The 26,463-nt window shown below is 55.0% G+C and overlaps 1 protein-coding gene across 1 annotated transcript in view; it reads right to left on the bottom strand.

Moving 5' to 3' along the window:
- Positions 1-1,160: 1,160 nt before the first annotated feature.
- The window catches only part of PUDP (pseudouridine 5'-phosphatase), an 81,158-nt gene continuing 55,855 nt past the window's right edge, over positions 1,161-26,463 (bottom strand). The window contains exons 3-4 of the mRNA XM_081041992.1: positions 21,612-21,841; positions 1,161-3,354 (exon numbers count right to left, since the gene is read on the bottom strand). Of these exons, the coding sequence (XP_080898118.1) occupies positions 3,178-3,354; positions 21,612-21,841 (407 nt within the window). The 3' untranslated portion in view covers positions 1,161-3,177. The remainder of the gene's footprint in view (positions 3,355-21,611; positions 21,842-26,463) is intronic.

The following is a 26,463-nucleotide window of genomic DNA, read 5'->3' as shown; positions in this document are numbered from 1 at the left end:
GCAACAGCAGAGTGTAGACAATGTGAAGCAGAGCAGTTAATACTAATGGCTCGAACGCATTATTTTTTGTTACGACACTCGTTCTCATGTGCAAATTTGTTTTGAAAGGTTGGAAGCACCGTTCAAAGTACACCAGAGTTACCAACAACCTATCAATTATATTCAAAGAAATACGAACTGCAGTGTCTAAACCTTGATTCCAGTTTGCTTAGCAGAAACAAGTCCAAGCCACTGATAAGTCTCTCAAGTGCAAGATAGGTATCTTCTGGACATTTTTCTTTTCCATAAATTACTGAATGCAAACTGAGGACTTATTAGGCGGCAAAAACTCTCATAAGTAGAGATTAGCAAGTTCTGAAAAATGCTGCGTGTTTCATTGAAGTGGAATTAAGAAGAGATTCATAGTGCCACTCTCCTCAGCTGCCATCAGTCCCGAAAATCCATTTGAAGGTTGTGCAACATATGAGCAAACATTAGCTGCTGCTTAGGGCAAAATTCATAACTTCCATTAATCCGTGCCTGTCCCTAATAGAACACACATCCGATGAGTGAAGAAACTACAAAACTACTCTTTAAACTATCTTGGCATGAGTCATTCGGGTATAAATTTTCACTATTACTCCTCTGAGATCTCAATGGGTCATTCGGCAGAATAACATCACTAAAATGTACTCAAGCCATTAAACTGATGTACAGTAAGAAAGAGCATGTGTGCTTTGGCCAAGCACCAGAAGTTTTCAGTTGTACAAAAATGTGAGAGTTTGGCTGTAGACGTGGTTAAAACAACACAAACAATACAACCACACTTGAGATCAAATTTACCCTAGAGAAAGGCTTATCCTGCCCTAGATCTGCATCCTTTAGAAAGGCTTAAACCCTTTGTCTTATTCATAGAAAATGGCTTATGGAACAGAAAGCATCGACATAAATATTTTGGAAGAGTGACATACCAGGGGCAGCCGGATGGCTCGGGTGGTTAGAGCGTGAGCTCTGAGCGGCAGGGTTGCGGTTCGATCCCCACATGGGCCAGTGAGCTGCGCCCTCCACAACTAGATTGAGGGACAATGACTTGGAGCTGATGGGCCCCAGAGAAACACACTGCTCTCCAATATTCAATAATTAAAAAAAAAAAAAAGAATGACATACCAAATCAAACAAGTGACCATTTCATCAAGAGCCTTTATTCACTCTATGCGAAGGCACTAAGGTTCACTAAAATATACATAAATTCCATTTTACAGTGCGAGTACTGCCTCAGTTAAAAAAAAAAAAAAAGTCAGTCACGTTTATGTTTTACGTTTCTTAGAGGATAATGTCTTTTTAAAAAGAGGTAAAATCATATTCCCAAACAAATACAATGTGACCAAGTGTCAAAAATTTTATTCAAGTAAATTAACCGGTGAGGTAACCAGTAAGATGTTACAGTTGGTCAAAGGAGAATTCAAAGAATAGACATGGACACACGCAATCAAGAATGCTGAAATGAATTTGCTAAACTGACGCAAATTCAAAGACAGAATTTGAGCCAGAGACAATCATTAACAGGCAATCATCCCACCAATCACCCACATTACCATATTTTTTCTACAACTTACAGAGTTGAAAATTAGCTCAATGACAATTAATGACAGCAAGCACCTGGCAGGATGGAGAAAGCGGAAACTCCCCTGTGATGGTATTTTTTCCCACCTCAATGCCTTTCACATCCCAAAGGGCTAAGTAAATCTATTAGAAAGGGTTCATGGCCAAAGTGTAACGTCTGATAAATTATCCCAAAACTGTATTGTGGCTCTGGGTTGTACCAAGTACACATCCTGAAATCAAATTATATTTACATCAAAGAATGTATAAGAAATATAAATGTTCTTAAAAGAGAGGGGATGATTTTTCTTTTTCTTTTTTTTTTTTTTTTGAGGTGGAAAGCATTCTCAAATGTGGATATGCGCCTAGATATAAGGTACAGGCTACAATTATGTTCACACTACAAAAAACTATGGATGAAATGATGAAATGGTTCAGAGTTTATCTCTGAGCAGAGGTCCACAGAGATATTTTCAGGACACAAATAGAATGTCAATATTTGCTAAGAAGGAAAATAATTTCTTCTCTTCCCACTTAAATTTCCCTTTATTACAAAGACATATTTTTCTCCATTAAAATAAAACGTAAGCATCAATGAAGCAGCAAAATTTCCCCTTCACCACACCCACCCAATCTTGCACTAACAACAGCAAAATATTCCTAAAGAGATTACTATATACCAAGCACTATTAACTTACTCAATCCTGAAAATGTAGGTATTGGACCCATTTCACAAATGTAAACACAGAGAATCAGAGTTTCGATCCCTTTCCTAAGATTATACAGCTTAATCAATGGAAAAGCTGGGACATGAACTGGCTTATAAGCCTACTTCTATTTTATTTCTTAGCATACCTGAGATTTATTTTCATCAATTTCTCTTTATTTTAATCTTTCAATTACAGTTGACACTCAGTATTATTTCCTCTTAGTTCCAGGTGAATGATTTGTTAAGGGCTCACCCATGACGTGGCTTTCCGACTCCGCTTACAAAGCAGAGGGACTTATTGTCTCAGTTTTTTCAGTTCCTACTGCATGTTAAGATTGCCACTGAGGAGAGAGATGAAGTGTAGAATGTATGTGTTATATGCATAAATATACATAGATATACATAACACCATATACATATATGTATACGTATTTTACATGTTCCAGCCAGGGTTTAGGAAAGCTACACAGAAATGAAGACATGTAATTTAATTTTGTTTTGGAAAAGTATGTATTTACATAGCCGTGTGCACGTATACACATATTTGCACACAAGCATGTATATGCATGCGTGCGTAGTCATTGTACACAGTTATTAGGTGACTAGGCAAATACAATCACGTCCTATGATTATCCAAAGGACAACTTTGGTCTCTGTTCTGATCTCTGTCCTGGGCTGTCCCTATTTTGTTTTCTCTCCACGGTCCAGTTCTGGCTTTTCAGTTGCACTGATTGCAGAGTGAGCACACAGCTCCTGATGCGGGGCTGGCCGTTGCCATAGCAATGTGGGCAGTGCCCGTCCCAGGGCTGCTTGCGGAGCAGCAAGGCTCCCTCAGGGCGTGAGGGGGCCACGCCCGGGGCAGCCCACATGAGTGACAGAAGGGCCTGTCACTCATAGGGTGGCAAACCGAAGAGCTCGGGCCGGAAGTCCTGCAGGGAACTCAGCACGACGGTGGCTTTTGTTGTCAGGTCTCGGTGTAAGTTCGCGTCTGGAACCATCACCACCTGCATGCCAGCTGCAAGGGCCGCCTCCACCCCGTTGGGCGCGTCTTCAAAGACGAGGCACTGTGAGGAAGAGAAAGAAGGTTGAGACGGCCTTGTGGCTACCAGACGTGTAGACTGGGCTTTGGGAATCCTCATCCTGGCGCTGGTCCCCTGCACAGCGCTGTGGGCAGGTTTCTTACATGGCCCCCTCCTTTAGGGGGAAGGCGTCCAAGCTGCGGCCAAAGCATTACCAGAACGGGGCGCAGCAAGCTGGCCACCCGGGAGTCCCGGTGGAAAAGCTTATTTTGTGCCAATCATAAAAATCTGTTCAATCAATAACAACATCCAGAGCGTAAGAGGAAATGGTGTGTGTGAGCGGGGGACATGCTTTTAAGCAGCTTCAGAGCTGGTGACGTTTTCGTTTGGAAATGAAATGGTTAGCAGTGTCTCGGTGAAAACCAGTGCCCATGTGCCAGCGTCCTGCACCAAAACCTCATTAACACCAGGACTTAGTGCCACGGGCGGTATGTCTTCAGGTTGGCTGCGGAACCCCACTGTTCGATCAGATGCCTGAGGCTCACGCAGACAGACAGCCCCATTTAAGACGCGGAGTTTGTGCCTTGTATGTAGACGCAGCTCCTGGCTGTGCCGTCATGTGTGATGCCACCTCAGTATGACGAGAGGCCTCGCTCAGGAGACACCCACCTCCATCCAATGGGAAGGTGGCTTGTCATCGTTTTAGCACCCTCCGTCCCAGGAAAATGGGCCGCTGGCAAGTGTCCCTATATTCCCGGAATCCTACACACTGAGCCTGAAAGCAGTTTTATTAACTCTTTTCAGTGAAGGCTCTGTAGGGGCACACAGCTGGAAGCAGGGGTCCTGTCCCCACCACCGGGAGATGCTCTCAGGCCCCGCTGTTCTCCTCAGGGGACCCAGAACTCCCAGGACTGCCGGGGTGGGCCCTTCCCCACTCTCCTCACGGCTTCTCCCAGCCCCGGGTCCCCCTGCCTTTTATCCCCGTAACTTTCTGCCCACGTCATCACAGGTGTGGTAGCAGCCCAGTGTGCATGCTGGGGGCCGGACACGGGGCGTGGAAGCCAGCGGCCGTCTCACACTGGAAGCTCTGCCTCCTGATGCCTTTCGGTCATCGGTAACTCTGTCTTTCTCTCTCTCTCTGTCTCTCTGTCTCTCTCTCTCTGTCTCTCTCTCTCTCTATCTCTCTCTCTCTTTCTCTCTCACACACTCACACACACACACACACACTTTCTTGCCGGTCTATTCCGTAGCAGGTACACTGACTTTTTCCCCCTCCCTCCCTGCCTGCCTTCCTTCCATCCATCCTGGGCTAAGATACTTCATTAATGGAGTCACCCGCTAGGGCCGAGGCAAGGAGTCAATGGGTTACTACCGGTCGTAGGAACATGTCAGCAGCAGGTAGCTGCATAGTGAGCTGGTCTGCCCGGGAGGGAGACGCCCCTGTCACTGCTAAACCCTGCGAGGTCCTGGGCACACAGAGCACTTGGTCCCACTGCTCTCTGCCCGAGAACTGTGAAGCCCCTGGCTTCCTTCCCGCTCTCTGCTTCCACCGTGAGACGATGGCTTCCGTCTGAGGGACGCGACGCTGCTTGCAGCATGCAGGTCTGTGTGCTGACTCATCTGATTCACACCTCCTCTTGTGTCCCCGTGCTTTTATAGTTATGGCCTGATGATATTCTAAATGCCCGATTCTTTTACCTGACACCACAGCTCTTAAACATCCAATGGCTTTTTTTAAAAAACATTTCTGATGTGCTCTGCGGCCTTTGAAGCCTTGTGCAGCCCACCTGCGAAGTTACACATGGGGCACAGGAAGAGACTTGGTCGCTCCCTTGGGGTGACTGTCCTTGGCTGAGGTCATGAGAGCAGCTATTATTCTGTGTCTGCGTGACGTCCAGAGACTGGCCCTTCTAGCAGGGGCGCCACACAGCTGTCCTCCTGGGACACCGGGAGCCCCGGCACACCTGCGGCTCTGCACACGCCATCGTGGACGGGCCAGGAAGTGCGGGGGGACGTTGGAGTGCTGAGGGGAAGCGCTGAGGTGTGTACTACTGCAAAACAGGCGGAGGGACGGGCGCAGCCTCTTCCTGAAATGCCCAGTTTCTCAGGGCCTGCCCTTTATCAGCTTCTCTGTTTTCGACTCGTCATTTGTTCCCACCTCTTTGTACAACTGATAATCCAAATGCAGCCCCGATGTGGAGAATAACGGGTGCAGTGAGTGTGACGGAGGAAGGCAGGCCTGGGAGAGCATGAGGAATGGAGACTCCATCAGCTCAGAGCTGATCTAATCAGCTCACACAATGAAAGGGCCGCCTGAACTGTGTCAGTGCACTCCTGAGGCCGCAGCTCTCAGAATGACCGGGGAAAACTGGGGTTTCTGCAAAGAAGCCACTTACCACATGACCGAAGGTCACTGTCCTTCAGCCGCAAACAATAAAAAAGAAAAAAAATAACACAACTCTGACGGCAAACACCGTGTCACTGGCACCTACATTCCGTTCTTCCTCCGCCACTCACCACCTGTTTCGCTCAGTAGTTGTCGAAAGATGTTTTTATGGATCCCAGTTGGAGTCACACACTTCACGGCCGAACAAGAATTCAGTCTGAGAAATGTGCAGACATTAAAACACGTCTGACGTGGGTCAATGCTAAGAGACCAGTCCACGGGAGCAGGGAAGTGACGAGAAGGGCCGGAAACGGCGGGAGCGGGTGGTTTACAGGAAACCGGGAATGCTGGACCTGGACGCCCAGACGCTGTTGTCACACAAACTGCCACACACAGAACAAAGAAGAGACACCCCGCACGAGTCCGGCTGAGAAAGAAGAACCACCAGCGATGGGTGCCCGGGGCCCAGCACAGCCCCAGCCACACACAGGCCGGGGACAGGGTTCTCAGCGAGCAGATGTACCTGGAGCTGTACGGCCTCCCCTTCCCAGATTACAGAGCAACCACTACCTTCTGAAGCACCTAGAAAAAGGTCTCGGAGGTGATTATGTCCTCACCCTTCTCCTCGTGTGGATTCCTCAGATCGAATGTGCTTCTGCGGACCACTCGTGGGGGACAGGGACCTGTCCCTAAAACCTACACATGTCATAGGTACCCAGCAAGCCTTGCCCTGGCAACCCCAGGGCTCACGGGTCAGAAAGCCACCGAAAGGTATCACCTAACACAAGCTGGCTGACGCATGGCACAAATAAAGGAGGAATTATGATACTCGATTCAAACACCACGTCTCTCCGGCACTTTCTACCCGGCACACCCAGCTGGTGTGAAAAGGGTGGCACTGGGTGAACCGGGCGCTCTCCTCCCGTTTCAGTGCTTCTGTGAGCCACCCAGCCAGCCGCCCCTCCCTGCACTGACCCATCACACCTGGCTGCACTCACCACTCACCCTGCCCTCCTGCTGTGGGGTGACTGCGCCCTGTCCCCCCATATACTGTGCTGTCTCTGTGCCCTGCCCCCCATACACTGTGCTGTGTGTGTGCCCTGCCCCCCCAAACACTGTGCTGTCTCTGTGCCCTGCCCCCCCATACACTGTGCTGTGTCTGTGCCCTGCCCCCCCATACACTGTGGGCTGTCTCTGTGCCCTGCCCCCCCAAACACTGTGCTGTCTCTGTGCCCTGCCCCCCCAAACACTGTGCTGTGTCTGTGCCCTGCCCCCCCATACACTGTGGGCTGTCTCTGTGCCCTGCCCCCCCAAACACTGTGCTGTCTCTGTGCCCTGACCCCCCATACACTGAGCTGTGTCTGTGCCCTGCCCCCCCATACACTGTGCTGTGTCTGTGCCCTGCCCCCCCATACACTGAGCTGTGTCTGTGCCCTGCCCCCCCATACACTGTGCTGTCTCTGTGCCCTGCCCCCCAAACACTGTGCTGTCTCTGTGCCCTGCCCCCCCATGCACTGTGCTGTGTCTGTGCCCTGCCCCCCCAAACACTGTGCTGTCTCTGTGCCCTGCCCCCCCATACACTGTGCTGTGTCTGTGCCCTGCCCCCCCATACACTGTGCTGTCTCTGTGCCCTGCCCCCCCATACACTGTGCTGTGTCTGTGCCCTGCCCCCCCATACACTGTGCTGTGTCTGTGCCCTGCCCCCCCAAACACTGTGCTGTGTCTGTGCCCTGCCCCCCCAAACACTGTGCTGTCTCTGTGCCCTGCCCCCCAAACACTGTGCTGTGTCTGTGCCCTGCCCCCCATACACTGTGCTGTCTCTGTGCCCTGCCCCCCCATACACTGTGGGCTGTCTCTGTGCCCTGCCCCCCCATGCACTGTGCTGTGTCTGTGCCCTGCCCCCCCAAACACTGTGCTGTGTCTGTGCCCTGCCCCCTCCATACACTGTGCTGTGTCTGTGCCCTGCCCCCCCATACACTGTGGGCGCTCTCTGTGCCCTGCCCCCCCAAACACTGTGCTGTCTCTGTGCCCTGCCCCCCCAAACACTGTGCTGTGTCTGTGCCCTGCCCCCCCATACACTGTGGGCGCTCTCTGTGCCCTGCCCCCCCAAACACTGTGCTGTCTCTGTGCCCTGCCCCCCCAAACACTGTGCTGTGTCTGTGCCCTGCCCCCCCCATACACTGTGCTGGGTCTGTGCCCTGCCCCCCCATACACTGTGCTGGGTCTGTGCCCTGCCCCCCCATACACTGTGGGCTGTCTCTGTGCCCTGCCCCCCCATACACTGTGCTGTGTCTGTGCCCTGCCCCCCCATACACTGTGGGCTGTCTCTGTGCCCTGCCCCCCAAACACTGTGCTGTCTCTGTGCCCTGCCCCCCCCATACACTGTGCTGTCTCTGTGCCCTGCCCCCCCATACACTGTGCTGTGTGTGTGCCCTGCCCCCCCATACACTGTGCTGTGTCTGTGCCCTGCCCCCCCATACACTGTGGGCTGTCTCTGTGCCCTGCCCCCCCATACACTGTGGGCTGTCTCTGTGCCCTGCCCCCCCATACACTGTGGGCTGTCTCTGTGCCCTGCCCCCCAAACACTGTGCTGTCTCTGTGCCCTGCCCCCCCCATGCTCTGTGCTGTGTCTGTGCCCTGCCCCCCCATACACTGTGCTGTGTCTGTGCCCTGCCCCCCCATACACTGTGCTGTGTCTGTGCCCTGCCCCCCCATACACTGTTCTGTGTCTGTGCCCTGCCCCCCATACACTGTGCTGTCTCTGTGCCCTGCCCCCCCATACACTGTGCTGTCTCTGTGCCCTGCCCCCCCCATGCTCTGTGCTGTGTCTGTGCCCTGTGCCCCCATCTCCCTCACACACACACACACACACAGAGACACACTGTGCCTTACATCTCTGCGCAGGGCTCTCGACAGGCAGTGCTCCCCTCCAAACCCAGGGCTCTGCCAACACAAGTGGGTGGGAGAGGTGGTCGCTCCTTCATGCCCCACGTCACCCCTCTGCCACCGGAGTCACATGGCCATGTGTGGACCCAGGTTGTTCCCACGCACAGTAATGTGGTAACACAGCACAGGTACGCCTTTCCAGGACACACACTTCCACGACTACGGGGAAGTTCCCGGTCAAGACGATTCTCGCAGCACGCTTGGCCAGGAGGCTGGGCTGGGCTGAACGCACTTTCTGACGGTGCCACGGCAAACGTCGGGCATCTGAGGAACGCCCGCTAAATTTGGGGAGACGGCGGACACGTCCTTGTACGGGACTCAAAGCAACAACAACGGGGCCAGAGTCGCAGCAGTGGGACCGTGCCTGGCCGCCCCCACCCATCACAGCTGCGGGATCTCAGCCAAGGGAACGTCAGAGGGAAAGTCAAGGCCAGCCAGGCAGGGAAGGGACAGAGCTAAGGAAGAGAGTCCGGTCCTGCAGAAAGCAATGTTCTGTTCACTTTACCAAGCTGCAGGCTACACCGCATCTGAATCCCATTTCCGGGCCAGCAGAGGAGCTTAATTAAACCGTAGCTTGAGGGGTTTCATTTGGAAAGACTGACATTTCCAAGTAGCGGGGAGGTGAAGCATGTCAGGGTGAATCAGGGGCGGTGCCGCACCTCCTTCTGGGAAGATGTGCGAGCCGGCAGTGCCCGGGAGGAGGCCTGTGTCGCCTGGGTCTCCACACGGCTGCCCAGCAGAACCTCCAGGGGACTGAGAAGGTGCCTGCAGGTGAATGTCTTCAAGACAAGTGTCATGTACGTCACGCGTCCCACGGACAGTGTGTCTGACAGCGGTGGGGGGACAGCTACAAGTGTCATGTATGTCACACGTCCCATGGACAGTGTGTCTGACAGCGGTGGGGGGACAGCTAGGATGGATGGGATTGGGGAGGACCTGGGAAGCCAGGGCAGCTTGATGGTTCATACCCTGGACAGACACTAAGGCAAGAGGGCGCCAAACTCTGACGCAGGGGGCGCTGGACCACGGCTTCGTGGGGAAGAGGGAGGCTCTGTGAGCCCCCAGATACCAGGTCCTGGGTCTGTTAGGACAGCGCCTGCTGCCTGCCCGCGCTGTCACTTCAGGTCATGTCTCAGGCTCTGTTCCCACACGTCCAGAGTCACCATCTCTCCCCCTCACAACACTTTCCTCACCCACTCACATCAACAAAGCATGGGAAACGGATGGGAGTGACCACACACGAGAGGAGCTCCATCCTGGGACGAGTCACTGTTGGGTCCTGTGCGACTGCGCCCGTCAGGGCTTCAAGACAAATAGTTTCCAGAACAATCTGCCATGACCTCTGGGAACTAATTCTGTGCTTCCAACAACTAACTCCTGGTGTCCGTTTTCACTTTACACACTTTTCCGGAACTAGCCAACTTTCCAAATGCGACTATTGTCTCCAAGGAATAAAGGTCTTCCTTTTGCCCGGTAAACACAAAGCTTGATAGGAAGTGCTTCCGCTTCACGGGTAAGACTCTCGGAAGGAGACCTGCAATTGTATGCAGGCACGTGTCACACTCCTCCTGGAAAGGTGCCCATGGCCAGTCACCACATATAAAGCCCCGTGTGATGCTATTTAATCAGGAAGAACAATTTGCAACGAAACCACTGTGTTTAAGTTAAAACTTTCATTATATCCTTTTTTTGCAGATGATATTCTACATCTTCATTGTGTAACAAGCCTGTTCAGTTTTCACACTGCAAGACACCAAAACTTTGAGAACGCGTTCAACTTTATTTTGGATCAAGTTTTCACCAACAGTGCTCATACCTAAAGGTTTAGGTTGTATTTGTTTCCATGTTCTTTGCCACACACTGAATTCCCTGTAACTACGTGCCACAATATTGTGATGCTGAATATGTATACACTTCGTTAGATGTATATTTAATTAAACCTTTAAGTAACATTTTTTGAAAGACTGAAGTTTGCATGTACTTTCTGTTATTAATTAGTACTTTTGTTTATGTTACTCGTGTGTCCATCCATCACGTATCCAGGAACCACACTCATCTGTCTCCATCCGTCCATGCACCATGAAAACCTGTTTTCACACACGTGTACCAACTCCCAGGGTGTTTAAGCCCATTTGCACAACTACTGCACCGTCTGCATTTCTGGGAATGAACAAGTGTTGAATGCTGGGGAGACCTGCAATCTTTTTATGTCTCTCAATGCTCATTTAATGCCCAATTCTACACTGTCAACCAGGATACTATTACGTATGGGGCTTCCAGAATGTTCTTGGAGGCACCACTCCAGAGAAATCGTTTTAAAAAAACAAAGACTGTGCACATTCAATGAGGGGCTGGAGGTTTGCCATGTACAATTAGCACAAAAATGTTCCCAGAAGTACCGCCGTGGGTAACCCTGCTGTTTAAACTTTGCTGAAGAAGTTTCCCAAATGGGCAAACTTCTTTTCACAGGAAAGCCATGAAGGTTCCCAAAAGCAGCGACCTGAGGAACGCACCTTGGGTAAGGTTTTCACAAGATGCACCTGCCAGTGGCATGAGTCACGTAAATGTGAATGAAATCCACTGTCCTCCTTTCCTTGGAGTGCTCCGAATGTGACCTTGTATCATGACTTTAATTGAAAGCACCCTCAATAAACAGAAGCAGGAGGCACCTTCTCACTGGAAAAGCCTGTGCCTTTGGCCTTTCTGTTTCCACGCCACCAGAAGTGCAGTGGGTGCTCACGTAAGTGTTCTAGCAGGTGCCCTGCCACCCGCCTGCTCCGCTGGGCTCCCCTGAGTGTCCAGGACAAAAGGCACCCCGAGGACCCACGGTCAGGTGACCAGAGAGCATGCCCATCCCTAATCCCTTTCCTTGAGGCAGGGAGGCGTGGAAACGGTGTCTCGCTCTCGGGGTACAGACGAGGCACCTCTCTTTCCCCTTCAACCAGCAGGGATGCCGAGGCAGCGTCCAGTTGTCTGGAGAACAGCAAGGACGTGCTGCAGGCTGGCAGTGCGGTGGCAGGGGGCTCTGCTGGGCGGGGCCGCGTGACACGGCACACAGGGCATCTGACCCCCGAAGAGGGGCTCAGAATGGTCGGGAAGGGACCCGGGTCCATACGGGCCAAACTCTCCCGGAGCCTAAGTGACACAGCTGGAGTCTCCAGGGCTCTCCGTGGGGTTTGCAAATGGCCTGCAGCTAATAAAACCAACCACACACTCCTCCCAAACATGTCACTGAGGAACATGTTCCACTGGCCGACGGCGGAGGGAAAGGGACCGGGGCCGACATTCCCAACCCCGTGGACAGTCCACTTCATTTGTGCAGCACCCACAGCCCCGCTGCTTGTGCTTTCATCTGGGGACAGTTGTGTCATGTTAGGCCACAGCGAGGCATTCCATTTCCATCCAGTTTCTGACCAAGATACGCGTCTGTCAGAATGAGGCCCCTGGAGAACCCCAGCACCCAGCACCCCTCAGACATGTGGCTCCATGTGCAAACAGTTCAGACAAGCCTCGCCACGCCTGGGCTTACCCTGCGCTGACCAGTCACCCCCGTGGGCCTGGCATCAAGTTTCCAGGTCACAGAGCGTCAGACCTAAAACTGCCACCGTCCCTGCTCAGTTGAGAGGACTCAGTCACCCTGCTTTAAACAGGTCAAGTGATGGGGACACACTGCACTTTGGACACCCTTTAAAAAGCAGGACGTCGGACTTGAATGGGTGATGTGCCATTCATGGAGATTCTCTGGGACGATGAGGTCAGTACTTGTTTTGCCTGGTACTCAACCCATCGGCGTCTGTAACCACTGTTCTCACTCACTGAGTCCCTCAGCAGCCTTTGCAGCCATGTTCCCGCAACGCGCTTTCCCTCAGAAGACGCTAGGAGCAGGAGACAGCTGAGAGGGAGTCGTGCAGATTCCGGCAAGGGAGAAAGCAGCCAGGCCAAGGGGTTTATACTTTACAGGGTGCGTGGGGACGTGGGGACAGGACGATGGAATCGCAGCACAGCCATACGATGAAGCAGTATTGTAGAAACGGTCCAAAGGCAAAACCACAGATTTACGAAGAAACTCTTAGCACGGTCACCGCTGCTCTGCTTCTTCTAGCAGCGCTGTTTGTGTGTGCTACGATTCTGAGAGGGCACAGCTGCCCGGTTCATTTTTTAGAAATCCAGGACACAAGCCGTCCTCTTAAGTACCCAGAGCTGGGTCGTTTCATTCTGAGATGGCGGTTAGTGGAGACAGGGTACAGGCTCGGGCCTGACGAGCGCTATCGTTCTCTGACACGGCTGACACGTGAAGATTTCCCAGCCCCACGCACAAATGTCCACAGACCTGAGAACATGGCAGAGCACTTGCAGGACTACCGCCGCTAACAGGAAGAAAGGAGACAGGAGCCCCTCAAGTCATGGCACAAGTCAGGCCACAGGCTGGCTGCGGGCATCTCGGAGCCACTCACAGCGGTTGGTAGGTGTGTCTGCGTGTACGAATCCAAAGAAAGGGACCACGTTAACTGCTGAGCCCTCTATCTGCCCGGACTCACACCGCAGGAAAGTGCTACAAATCCTGCTGGCTAACAGTGTCCGGACTTGCAAAGGACAGTCACGGGTGTTAGCCGCCATTTCCGTTGATTTGGTTCCACGGGTCTGAAGGGGCTGGGCAGCTCTCAGGGGCCATCAGCAGCCACCCGATGTGAGGGCGCAGCTGAGTGCCGCTCCACTGACCTGGGAGGAAAGGCGTGTAGGACGCGCATTGCGTGGGCTGTCCAGGGAGACCAGGCGGCGCCCCCCACTCCACTAGCTAATCCCGTGTTAAATGTTGCAGCAGAGTACTGCTAGATGTGCACTGTGACCCTACAGACTGCTGCAGGCCGGGTCTCAGTAACACGTGCAGCCACGGGTCAGCGACTCCTCCCTAGGCTTTACACGTCAGTGGGCTGCTCAGCAGGCACAGGGCCTGCGTGGGGCCAGCCAGACGCCAGCATCAGAGGAGCGGGCAGAAAGTGACACTCGGGTGTTTGGAAAACACAGAGCTCTTGGTGGTGGAGGGGGTCCCCAACATGCCACCGTGGCTGAAGGATTACTCTGAGTTGCAGACGTTTGAGAATCAGTGGCCCAGGGAGAGGCTCTTTCTGAACTCTCCTTATGTTCCCAAAAGCAAAGTCTCCTGAAAGAATCCAAAGCTACCCGTCCCTTGCAGGGAGTCTCACCACCACGGAAACGACCTTCTTGCTGAAGAAAAGGCAGCAGAGGTCAGAACATAGATAAGAAATCGCCTAAACCGACACACTCATAACACTATCCCAGCTGCCACCTGTTTTCTTACGAGCCCATTTATTTTTCCTCAAAGTCTTTGTTTTTAAGGAAGCACCTAAGCACCCCCTGCCTCTCCCTAACCCTTTTAAGATGGTATGCAAGCCCCAGATTCTAACTGCCTCCTTAGGACACATTTTTCTGTAACCTCCCATGTATGCACATAAATAAAAATCTCTCTTTTCTCTTATGAATATGTCTTGTTGGTTTAATTTACAGGCCTCTATCACTGAACTTAAGAGGGTATACGAAAAGTTGTTTCTCCTCAACAGTGGAATTAGGGAAAGAAAGCACCGCCATCCTTGAAAAAGCGGGAGAGATACTAAGCCAAGGAACGTCCCACTGCAGAAAAGAAGTGTAAGGGTGTAACTGTGATAGACAAGACTTTTCCTTTAATGAAATGGGAGGGCCTGCTAAATCAGGTTGCCAGGGGCATGAAATCACACCAAAGACTGGTGACCACAGGCCCTTGTATTCTGTTCAGTGATTGTGGGTGACGGGAGGAAAAGACGGTCATGAGGCCTGCGCGGTGGTTCTTGGCAGTGTGGTGACTCTTCACCCCAACAGCGGTACTGAGGTTTAAACTGACTAAGGAACATCCCGTCCCCCACAGACAGAGGCCTGGCACCCCTCACCTGGCTGCAAATGTTAACTGCAAATTTGATACAAGCATGCCTCTCCTTATTTCCCGAGATCCTGGGAGGTAAGGAGGTTACGTCACAGGGGGTCTTCTTGGATGGAAGCCACGTGCCGACCGCCTATAACTGTCTGCAGACTTTGGGGACGGGTACAGTGGATGATAAGAAGAGGTATAGCGAGTGACTGTTGAATTAACATGTTTCTGTATCATGACACCATGTGCAGTATGTTTATTACCATTTCACATACCGAGAAGTCAACCCAGGTGATGATTCGCAACCAAAGGGATGGTCTGTGTTTTAAGACGAAGACACTATGCCATAAATCAGAACTCGCCAGTTAAAATCATTTGTCAGTCGTTTTCCCCTGCTAGGTATACACACTTCATATGCGGGACTTTCTTGAAAACAAAACACTAATTTAAACAAAACACTGACACTCGGCTCTTACCATGAACAAAAAAACTGAAATATGCAAAGTCGTGATTGCTATGCTTTTTAAAACTGCTTTCTGGTTGTACTTGTAATGTAAAAAGTACCAACCTAAGAAATCATGAGGAAATGACGCTCTCATTTTCATTTTACAACACAGCTGTGCATTTTTGTGGCTAGGAACTCACACGGGGCAGAACTCACACACCCAGAGGGTTTGGGTGACCCAGCTTGGTCCCTTCCGCGCACCCCATCCCCACCACCACCACCACCACCACCACCACGCACCACGCACGCCTCCAGAAGCTCATGGACTTTAGAAGCTGGGCAAGGACACCCTCTGCCCCCAGGGACTCTGAGATTCAGGGGGAGCCCACGCCACCTCCCTGGCACACAGCCTGTGCTCAGTGACTTTTCACTAGTGGGAAGGTGGGCTAAGGGGACTGACCGCTGATGGTCGTGTCACTGCTGTTTATTTTTAGCATGAAAGAATAATACGTACGTAACATCAAAGCAGCTATTTTCAATGAAAATGGGATCACTGAGCGCAGGCTCTTAGGCATTTTGTCCCAGTAGACTGGTAACAGACACTTTCCCATAATGCCCCCCTTTGACACTGCTTGTGTTTCGTTACTTTCCTGTCGCTGCCTCAGCACCTAGTTAATTTGGGGACACGTGCAGTGTCATAAGTTCCCCAGGGCACCTGTGAATCTCTCCGGTGACTTCATAATCGCATGCAACGCCCTTGAACTTTGGCGAGGTCATGCCTGCACTGCATCAAAGAGAGGAAAGCAGCAGGTCACAAACGGAGACCCGGGTCCTATTTCCACAAGCCTCTTAGCAAGTGCTTCATGTACCAGGAAGACACACCAAGCAGGAAATCAGGAGCCCTCAGAATCTTCCTCTGGCATTATGACAGGCACATCCCCTGAGGAAACACCCGACCAGCCTTCACTACGTGCGTGACAAAAATGAGAAAGGGCCCGTCTGGGCAAGACGGACACAGCTGTAAAGAAATGTGGGCCAGCCACCAGGGCAATGCCGCCACCCTCTAAGAGCTAATTACGCTTACAACGCACACTGCTGCAGGCTCTCTGACAGGTCTAAAACATACACGGTCCAGTAGAAGCACAGACGGGGCGCACACGCCATGCGGCAGGCCTCCAGCTGGACACCTTGCTAGGGGAAACCGCGCCAATGGAGCCGTGAGGACGGCAGGCCCTGTGCGCTTCCATCGCAGCGGGTGTCCCGCAAAGCCCGCACACCGTTTGCACATAAACTGTTCCCTTCACCACATGGAAACACTACGTTTCCCTAACGTGGTGCCTTGCAAAGCCAGGCCTGGGGAAGTTGCAGGAAAGGCTGTTCTTCCTGCTTTCCCTGCCTCGGCCGTACAGAGGGACCAGATGGAAGGCACACATGTAACCTAGCCCTAATCTGCTGCTCCCAGAGTCTTAGGGAAGCAGGCGCCCGCAGACGCTGACAGCTCTGGACGGCGTGCCCAGTGGGGGCACCTTGGCTTTCCTGGGGAACACGCAGCCTGCAGCAAACAGAAAACGGCGCTTGCAGGAGGAGGGCTTCATAACCTGAGGGTTCAAGGGCACCCTTCAGGAGGGGGAAGTTCTTAGGGAAAAGAAGGCGTTTCCTCGGGCCTGCTGGCGGGAGGCCAGGCACGGACACACAGGCGTCCTGATGGAACAGGCAGACACACATGGCACCCAGGACGTGCCCAGGCCTCCCCTGGAGGCTCCGCTTCTGACCAGGGCCTGGGGGTGGCGCGGCCTCAGGCGCCCCTTGCCGTCAGATTGCTCTGCCGGTGGATTCAGGGAGCTGTGAAGCAGCCCACGTGAGTGTATCACCACATGTGCGACACCATGTCGCTCAGTGATTCTTTAGGGCTGTGAGGTAACAAAGGTGTATATATACACTTGGTGTGCATGCCTGATTCGTGGCCCAGAGCTCCTAAAACCCTCGAATTTCCTGAGTGAGAGAGAGGAGCACATTTTGCCACTTTGTTGTTTGGAATAAGCGCCTCTCTTCCACACGTGAGTCTGCTAATGAGGTGATTCTTGGTGGGGCCCCAGACGCCCAGGACCCGGCCTGGTCACCAGGACGACCAAGGCACGAGTGGAGGGTTGGAACTTTCGGTCCCGGCGCAATCTCCAGGCCCAGTGCGTCCATCACCAAAGGCACTTGATCCGGTCAGTCATGCCCGTGTAATGAGGCCTCCATAAAAAGACCTGGAAATGGGGTTCTGGAGCTTCGGAGCCGTTGAACACGGGGAGGTGCGGGAGGGTGGTGCTCTGAGAGGAAATGGAACCCCCGCTCCAGCATCCACACCCCGCCCCAGGCCTCTCTTCCACTGGCTCTTGCTGAGTGGGCTCCTCTAGGACCCAGGAAACACAAGTTAGGTGTTTTCCTGAGTTCTGCCCGCGCAGTCCAGTGAAGCAGAGAGCCTGAGAAATGGGTGTGGAGACCCGCAAACCTGGAGTCGGCGGGGCAGAGGGAGTGGCCTGGGCGCCCCCTTCGCAGCTGGTGTCTGCGTGGACGCAGGCTTGGGGGACTGCGCCCCTAACCGGGGGTCACGGCTAACTCTGGGTGGCAGGCGTCGGAACGGAAGGCGTGTGGGCCGGCCCAGCTGGGGTGAGGCTCCGCACGGCCCACGGATACCCCGAGACCCTTCCCCACGGATACCCCGAGACCCTTCACGCCCGTGTAGGAAGCTGCGCCCTGGGCCGGGAGCGCGGCCCCTGCACCGAAGCCCCGGCGCTGCCGTTCTGTGGAAGGAGGCTCCCGGGGCGTGCCTGCTGAGCTCGCGGTGAAGGGACAGGGCCCTCCACGCACGCCGGCCCTGACTACCGCCCGCAAAGCCCAGTCCTCCGGCGCCCGCGGTCACGGAGGAACGCCCTGCCCTCCCTGCTGGCACCGGGGACCACCCGGCGGGAAGCCTGCCTGCCTTCCTCCCTCCCTCCCTCCTTCCGTCCTTCCTTCCTCCCTTCCTCCTTTCTTCCTCCCTCCTTCCTGCCTTCCTTCCTTCCTCCCTCCCTCCTTCCCTCCCTCCTTCCCTCCCTTCCTTCCTCCCTCCTTCCCTCCCTTCCTTCCCTCCCTCCTTCCCTCCCTTCCTTCCTCCCTCCCTCCCTCCCTCCCTCCTTCCTTCCTTCCTTCCTTCCTTCCTTCCTTCCTTCCTCCCTCCCTCCCTCCCTCCTCCCTCCCTCTCTCCCTCCTCCCGCCCTCCCTCCCTCCCTTCTTCCTTCCTCCCTCCCTCCCTGCCTCCTTCCTTCCTTCCTTCCTGCCTTCCTTCCTCCCTCCCTCCTTCCCTCCTTCCTTCCTCCCTCCCTCCTTCCCTCCTGCCTTCCTCCCTCCCTCCCTCCCTCTCTCCTTCCTCCCTCCCTCCCTCCCTCCTTCCTTCCTCCCTCCCTCCTTCCTTCCTCCCTTCCTTCCTTCCCTCCTTCCTTCCTGCCTCCCTCCCTCGTCCCTCCCTCCCTCTTCCCTCCCTCCCTCCCTCCCTGCCTCCCTCCTTCCTTCCTTCCTTCCGTCCCTCCTTCCTTCCTTCCTTCTTTCCTCCCTCCCTCCTTCCTTCCTCCCTCCCTCTCCCTCCTTCCTTCCTACGTCCCTCCTTCCTTCCTCCCTCCCTCCCTCCTTCCCTCCCTCCCTCCTTTCTCCTTCTTTCCCTCCCTCCCTCCCTCCCTTCCTTCCTCCTTCCCTCCTTCCTTCCTCCCTCCCTGCCTTCCCCCCTCCCTCCCTCCCTCCCTCCCTCCCTCCCTCCCTCCTTCCTTCCTCCCTCCCTGCCTCCCTCCTTCCTTCCTTCCTCCCTCCCTCCCTCCTTCCTTCCTACGTCCCTCCTTCCTTCCTCCCTCCCTCCCTCCCTCCTTTCTCCTTCTTTCCCTCCCTCCCTCCCTCCCTTCCTTCCTCCTTCCCTCCTTCCTTCCTCCCTCCCTGCCTTCCTCCCTCCCTCCCTCCCTCCCTCCCTCCCTCCTTCCTTCCTTCCCTCCCTGCCTCCCTCCTTCCTTCCTTCCTCCCTCCCTCCCTCCCTCCTGCCTCCCTCCCTCCCTCCCTCCCTCCCTCCTGCCTCCCTCCCTCCCTCCCTCTCTCCTCCCTCCCTCCCTCCCTCCCTCCTGCCTCCCTCCCTCCCTCCCTCCCTCTCTCCTCCCTCCCTCCCTCCCTCCCTCCTTCCTTCCTTCCTCCCTCCCTCCCTCCTTCCTTCCTACGTCCCTCCTTCCTTCCTCCCTCCCTCCCTCCCTCCTTTCTCCTTCTTTCCCTCCCTCCCTCCCTCCCTTCCTTCCTCCTTCCCTCCTTCCTTCCTCCCTCCCTGCCTTCCTCCCTCCCTCCCTCCCTCCTTCCTTCCTTCCCTCCCTGCCTCCCTCCTTCCTTCCTTCCTCCCTCCCTCCCTCCCTCCCTCCTCCCTCCCTCCCTCTCTCCTCCCTCCCTCCCTCCCTCCCTCCTCCCTCCCTCCCTCCCTCCCTCCTTCCCTCCCTCCCTCCTTCCTTCCTCCTTCCCTCCTTCCTTCCTCCCTCCCTGCCTTCCTCCCTCCCTCCCTCCCTCCCTCCTTCCTTCCTTCCCTCCCTGCCTCCCTCCTTCCTTCCTTCCTCCCTCCCTCCCTCCCTCCCTCCTGCCTCCCTCCCTCCCTCCCTCCCTCTCTCCTCCCTCCCTCCCTCCCTCCCTCCTCCCTCCCTCCCTCCCTCCTTCCCTCCCTCCCTCCTTCCCTCCCTCCCTCCCTCCTTCCCTCCTTCCTTCCTGCCTTCCCCCCTCCCTCCCTCCCTCCCTCCCTCCCTCCGTCAGGAGCGTCGCCCTGCTCCAGCACCTGCACGTGCAGCGACGGCGGCCCTTCCTCCCCGCAGCCACGGCGTGGCCACACGAGAGCGCAAAGGTGAGCAGCCACTGGCAACTGCTCCAAGCGCTCTTCCGAGCCGCACGTGGCACTGGCCCGCCCGGGTCCCCCGGTCCCCGCACAATGAAGGCCGAGCAGAGCTCCGCCAGCGGCCGCCTCCAGAGGACACGCTAACACGAGCCCAGAAACCGCTGGAGGAAAAGCAAAGGCCGCCTGCCCCAAAACTGCAGCCACGACACGCCAGGCGACAAGCGCTGGGGACGAGGGTGGGGTGGCGACGGCCGCAGCCACGGCAGGGAACGCACGCCCTGCGGCGTGCCTGCGACATACAGGTTGGGAGGCCGGGCCCCCAGCACTGGCGGCCCCCGTGTGTCAGACATGGGGTTCCTGCGGGGCGCCCAGGTTCCCCGCTGTCGGGGTTCTCAGTGGCCTGGCGGCTCGGGCAGCTCTGCTCCCACACACACTGCAGTGCTCTCCGCGCACCTGGCTGGGGGGGGGGGAACTGAGCCAGGCCCCCCCACACCCCTCCCCCGCCTAAGGCACCCTGCGCAGGCCTGTGCCCGCCGTCACGCACGCACCCCGCACTCCACAGGACGCACCATCAGCGCCCCCTGCCGCCTGTTCCTCCTTCTCCCCCCACCCTCTACCCCCCCCAACCCCGCACCCCCCACCCCCCAGCCTAAGGCACCCTGCGCAGGCCTGTGCCCGCCGTCACGCACGCACCCCGCACCCCACAGGACGCACCATCAGCGCCCCCTGCCGCCTGTTCCTCCTTCTCCCCCCACCCTCTACCCCCCCCAACCCCGAACCCCCCACCCCCCGCCTAAGGCACCCTGCGCAGGCCTGTGCCCGCCGCCGTCACGCACGCACCCCGCACCCCACAGGACGCACCATCAGCGCCCCCTGCCGCCTGTTCCTCCTTCTCCCCCACCCCCCCTCCCCCCACTCCCTACCCCCCTAACCCCGCACCCCCCACCCCCGCCTAAGGCACCCTGCGCAGTCCTGTGCCCGCCGTCACGCACGCACCCCGCACTCCACAGGACGCACCATCAGCGCCCCCTGCCGCCTGTTCCTCCTTCTCCCCCACCCTCTACCCCCCCCAACCCCGCACCCCCCACCCCCCGCCTAAGGCACCCTGCGCAGGCCTGTGCCCGCCGTCACGCACGCACCCCGCACCCCACAGGACGCACCATCAGCGCCCCTGCCGCCTGTTCCTCCTTCTCCCCCCACCCTCTACCCCCCCCAACCCCGAACCCCCACCCCCCGCCTAAGGCACCCTGCGCAGGCCTGTGCCCGCCGCCGTCACGCACGCACCCCGCACCCCACAGGACGCACCATCAGCGCCCCCTGCCGCCTGTTCCTCCTTCTCCCCCACCCCCCCTCCCCCCACTCCCTACCCCCCTAACCCCGCACCCCCCACCCCCCGCCTAAGGCACCCTGCGCAGTCCTGTGCCCGCCGTCACGCACACACCCCGCACTCCACAGGACGCACCATCAGCGCCCCCTGCCGCCTGTTCCTCCTTCTCCCCCACCCCCCCTCCCCCCACTCCCTACCCCCCTAACCCCGCACCCCCCACCCCCCCCCCCCCCCCCCGCCTAAGGCACCCTGCGCAGTCCTGTGCCCGCCCGTCACGCACACACCCCGCACTCCACAGGACGCACCATCAGCGCCCCCTGCCACCTGTTCCTCCTTCTCCCCCGACCCCCCACCCCCCCACCCCCCACCCCCGCCACCCCCCACCCCCCGCCGCTGCGCTGCGCTCACCTTCTCCGCTGGGGCGGGAGGGGAGAACCGCTTGGCACAGGCCAGGAATATGTCCGGGTCCGGCTTGCCGTTCCTCACTTCGGGGTCGTCCCCCAGAACGACGTGATGGAACAAGCTGAAGAAGTCCTTGTGGGCTCTGGTCTTCCTCTCGAAGGACGAGGCCCCGGAGCTGGTGGCCACGGCCACCGGCACGTGGTGCTGCCGCAGATGGCGTATGAGTTTCTCCACCCCTGGGAGGAGCAGGGACAGGCGTCAGCGAGGCATGGAGCTGCAGGTCGTCCGGCCGCAGGCCCCCGGGGCACACGCTCCACTGGCCCTGCAACACGACGCTTACCTCATCCCAGGGAGATTTCATCGCACACACACTGTCTCCCGGCGGGGCTCTCAGCCCCAAACATCCCTGCTCAAAAGTCAGAAAAGCAATTCAGGGCGCAGCTATTTCCCAAAGTAGCAGAGGGCGGTTCCACGGCACAGAATCAATGCCTGGTTTGCTGGTCCCCTCCTGGGGACACGGACACCAGGCAGAGCGGCCGGGAGGCCCTGCCCTGCGACCCGCAAAGGCGCCTGGGGAAGGTGATCACCGACGGGGGGTGTCCCTGCACAGGACTTCTTTTCTGAAGCAATGAGTGTGCAAGGACGATGCTTCTGGCATTCTCCGAGAACTCTGCACTCAGCAGATGGCAATGCAATCGCTCCTCACACTGCTGGGGCAGGGAAGTCATGCAGTGCCCTTCCCAGATGAAGGCAAGCTGCAAGCACTACCTCAGGAGGGGCCAGAGAAGAAAGCTAACCTTCCTTGACAGCACCAACACACCCTGTGAAAGGAGCGCCCCCCCCAGCTCCTGCACCATAGGGACTGAGGCAGGGAACACAGGGTCGCACCGTCACTCACAGTGCCCGCCTGTGAAGAGACGGCTGCTTAGCAGAAATGTGTCCAAGGGAACAGGGGGCTCTACCTTTACCCTATGCTGCTTACGCCAACACCCACATCGAAACCCAGCCAGGTGCCAGGGTTTATCCCAAATATACGTAATGATCATATAATCATTACTGTCGTAATCACGACATGAGGGGATCTCCCTGCTTTCCCGATTGTTGCAGGACAGTGTGGCACTGTCATTTTCTGAAACGCGTAACACCATTCAGTAAAGCAAACAGATACTGAGAGTGTTTGGCCCCTTACAGACCCGTCCTTGGAGAGACTGAAAGCAAGGTGCACATCTGCAGTTCATGCCAGGACAAAGTGAAAACTCTTTCAGAATTAAGTGCCATCCAGCACGTGGCCGGTGTACAATTCACAACGTCCCATATCCCATCAAGAACCACCATATGTGCAAGAGGAGCCGACAAGTACCACCCAATACGGGTGGGGGGGTAAGTGACCCATAGAAATGGACACAGAGATGCAGCGATGACAGAATTATCAGACCTTATATAACAGCTTTATAAATACACCCAAGTGAGAGATTGTCAGAATGCAAAAAAATAAAACAAAACAAAAGTGAGACCCAACTCGTATAGTCTACAAGAAACCTACTCTAAATACAAAATCTCAGGTTAAAAATAAAACGACTGAAAACTATATATTATGTAACTGCTACTCAGAAGAGACTCAGGGTAGACACATTAATGACAAGTGGGCTTTAGAACAATGACTATTATCAGCGACAACGAAGGACGTTTCATTATGACAAACAAGTCATCAACAAGATATAATTCTAAATGTGTATGCCTCAAATAACCGAGCTTTAATACATCCAAATACATAAAGCAAAAAGTAATAGAACTGAATGGGGAAACAGACAAATACAGAGGTTTCAAACTCCTCTCTCAGTAATTGCTACAACAAGTAAACAGAAAATAAGTAAGGATAGAGCAGACTTCAAAATTACCATCAAGCAACTGCACTGAATGGACATTTCTATAAACCTTCACCCAACCACAGCAGAATACAAATCACCTTCAAGAACTTGTGGAACATTCAACAAGATACAGGAGTCCGTAAGCTATAAAACAATTCTAAAATGCCTTAAAATAATTGACATCATATGAAATCTGTTCCCTGATCACGACAGAATTAAATAACTGAAAGGGATTTGGAAAATCACAACTCCTTGGATATTAAACAATACACTTCCATGTAAGGTATGGTTGGGTTAAACATGAACTCGCAGAGGGAAATTGATAATACTTTGGGAGGAGATAAGGGGTACATGAAGTCACGAGGGTGGGACCTCTATAATGGTGCCCTTCCAAAAAGAGGAGGAGACGCCACAGCTCTCTCCCCGTCACGTGAGCACACAGTGGGAAGGTGGCCGTCTGCCATCGTGGAAGAGAGCCCTCACCAGAACGTGCCAGCTGACACCCAGCCTCCAGAACTGCGAGGAATAAACGTCTGTTGTTAAGCCACCAGCCTGTGGTTTTCGGTATGGCAGCCCGAGCTAAGACAAGTGAAAACATTAGCTCAGGCAGCGCCCTGAAGTTTTGGAAGGTGCTGGAGGCAGTCAGCCTCCCTCCTTTATTAACCTGGGCAGGGGAGGGCACTTCCTTTCATCCCCACTTCTCAGAGGCCCACACCCAGGTGAGCCCAGAGCAAAACGTGTCTCACCTCATTACATGTACCCTGTCACCTTCCACTAAAACCCACTAGCTAATGAGACCTACACAGAGCACTCCCCCTCAGGTTTGGGGTGCAGTGAACTGAAGCGTGTTCTCTCCAAGACCCCTGCCCACATGAAACTCAGAATGTAACCTGACTTGGAAACAGGGTGTTTTCTGAGAGGAGGTCATCTTAGATTAACAGGCTGGGCCCCAAGTCCAATGACTACTCCCCATGTAAGAAGACGACAAAGAAACCCAGGAAAGGCTGTGTGACGACACACGCAGATGGCAGGCATGTGGCCATGAGCCACGGGACATCTGGAGTCCTCAGAAGGTGGGAGGAGGAGGAAGGACGCCCCCTCATGCTGGCTTGGGGCACAAGGGGGAGTCTGAACAAGTGGAAGCCATTCTCTGCAGTTGGCCTTTTCACTGGCGGGCCTGGAAACGTCGGTCTTCAGTCTTTGTTGTAAGTAACTTCCCATCCTGGAGGACTTCTCCACTACCTCGAGGTTTTAGGAAAGAAGGGGCTGAAGTAAAGGGACATCAGAGATTGCTCTGCATCCTTCATGCCGCTCATCGCTGGAGACCAGAGGTCTCTCTGGTTTAGTTTATAAACAGAATAAATATCCTGTTTTCTGCCCGAGTTGTTTTCCTTCATAATTTAAAATATCTCTATTTTCTGACGATAATTAAACCCTTGGCTGATTGACAGTTTACATATCACTATTAAGTCACACAGTCAGTGGCACAGAATATACTGGTTAAAAGTTATTCCACCAGGAAATGCGCGGAAAGAGGCTTCCAAACCATTTAAAATTAGGCTGCTGATGTGAGGGTGATTCAGGTCAGTTATGCCTCAGCTTTCAAGCCATGGGTCAGTCCTCCACTCTCAGCTGCTGGATGAGCCAAGCCAAAGACACACCTAAACCATAATCAGGTCAAAAACAAGCCCCTGGGCCTCTATCAGAGGCTACATCCCCTGATAACTGGTTCAGCAGACACACCCCTAGTGACTGACCCAAGAAAGGACACGCCCATGCATCATAATCAGGGGCTGCTTTCCCTAGTGATTGGCTCAGGCAAGGACACGCCCCTGCCCCATAATCAGGGACCCTTCCCCTGGTGATTGGCTCAGGCAAGACAACGCCCCTGCATCATAATCAGGGCCCCTCCCCTGGTGATTGGCTCAGGCAAGGACACACCCCTGCATAATAATCAAAGGCTAATTTCCCTGGTGATTGGCTCAGGCAAGGACACGCCCCTGCATCATAATCAGGCCCCTTCCCCTGATAATTGGCTCATGCAAGGACACGCCCCTGCATCATAATCAGAGCCGCTTCCCCTGGTGATTGGCTCAGGCAAAAACACGCACTGCATCATAATCAGGGCTTCTCCCCTGGTGATTGGCTCAGGCAAGGACACGCGCTGCATCATAATCACAGCCCCTCTCCTGGTGATTGGATCTAGTAAGGACACGCCCCTGCATCATAATCAAGGCCTCTTCCCCTGCTGATTGGCTCAGGCAAGGACACGCCCCTACATCATAAACAGGGCCCCTACCTCTAATGATTGGATCAGGCAAGGACATGCGCTGCATCATAATCAGAGCCCCTCTCCTGGTGATTGGCTCAGGTTAGGAAACGCCCATGCAACATAATAAGAGCCCCTTCCCCTGCTGATTGGCTAAGGCAAGGACACGCACCTGCATCAAGGGCCCTTTCCCCTAATTATTGGCTCAGGCAAGGACACGCGCTGCATCATAATCATGGCCCCTCCCCTGGTGATTGGTTCAAGCAAGGACACGCCCCTGCATCATAATCAGGGGCTGCTTTTCCTGCTGATTGGCTCAGGCAAGGACACCACCATAGATCATAATCAGGGCCCCTTCCCCTGGTGATAGGTTCAGGAAAGGACACGCCCCTGCATCATAATCAGGTCCCCATCCCCTGGTGATTAGCTCAGGCAAACACCCGCCCCTGCACCATAATCAGGGACCCTTCCCCTGGAGACTGGCTCAGGCAAGGACACGCCCTGCATCATAATCAAGGTCCCTCCCCTGGTGATTGGCTCAGGCAAGGACACCACCATAGATCATAATCAGGGCCCCTTCCCCTGGTGATAGGTTCAGGAAAGGACACGCCCCTGCATCATAATCAGGTCCCCATCCCCTGGTGATTAGCTCAGGCAAACACCCGCCCCTGCACCATAATCAGGGACCCTTCCCCTGGAGACTGGCTCAGGCAAGGACACG

This window comes from Rhinolophus hipposideros (assembly GCF_964194185.1).
Source record: "Rhinolophus hipposideros genome assembly, chromosome: X".
NCBI classification, from domain to species: domain Eukaryota; kingdom Metazoa; phylum Chordata; class Mammalia; order Chiroptera; family Rhinolophidae; genus Rhinolophus; species Rhinolophus hipposideros.
Note: the sequence above shows the minus strand (reverse complement) of the source record. Positions and strands in the feature narration are given on the sequence as shown.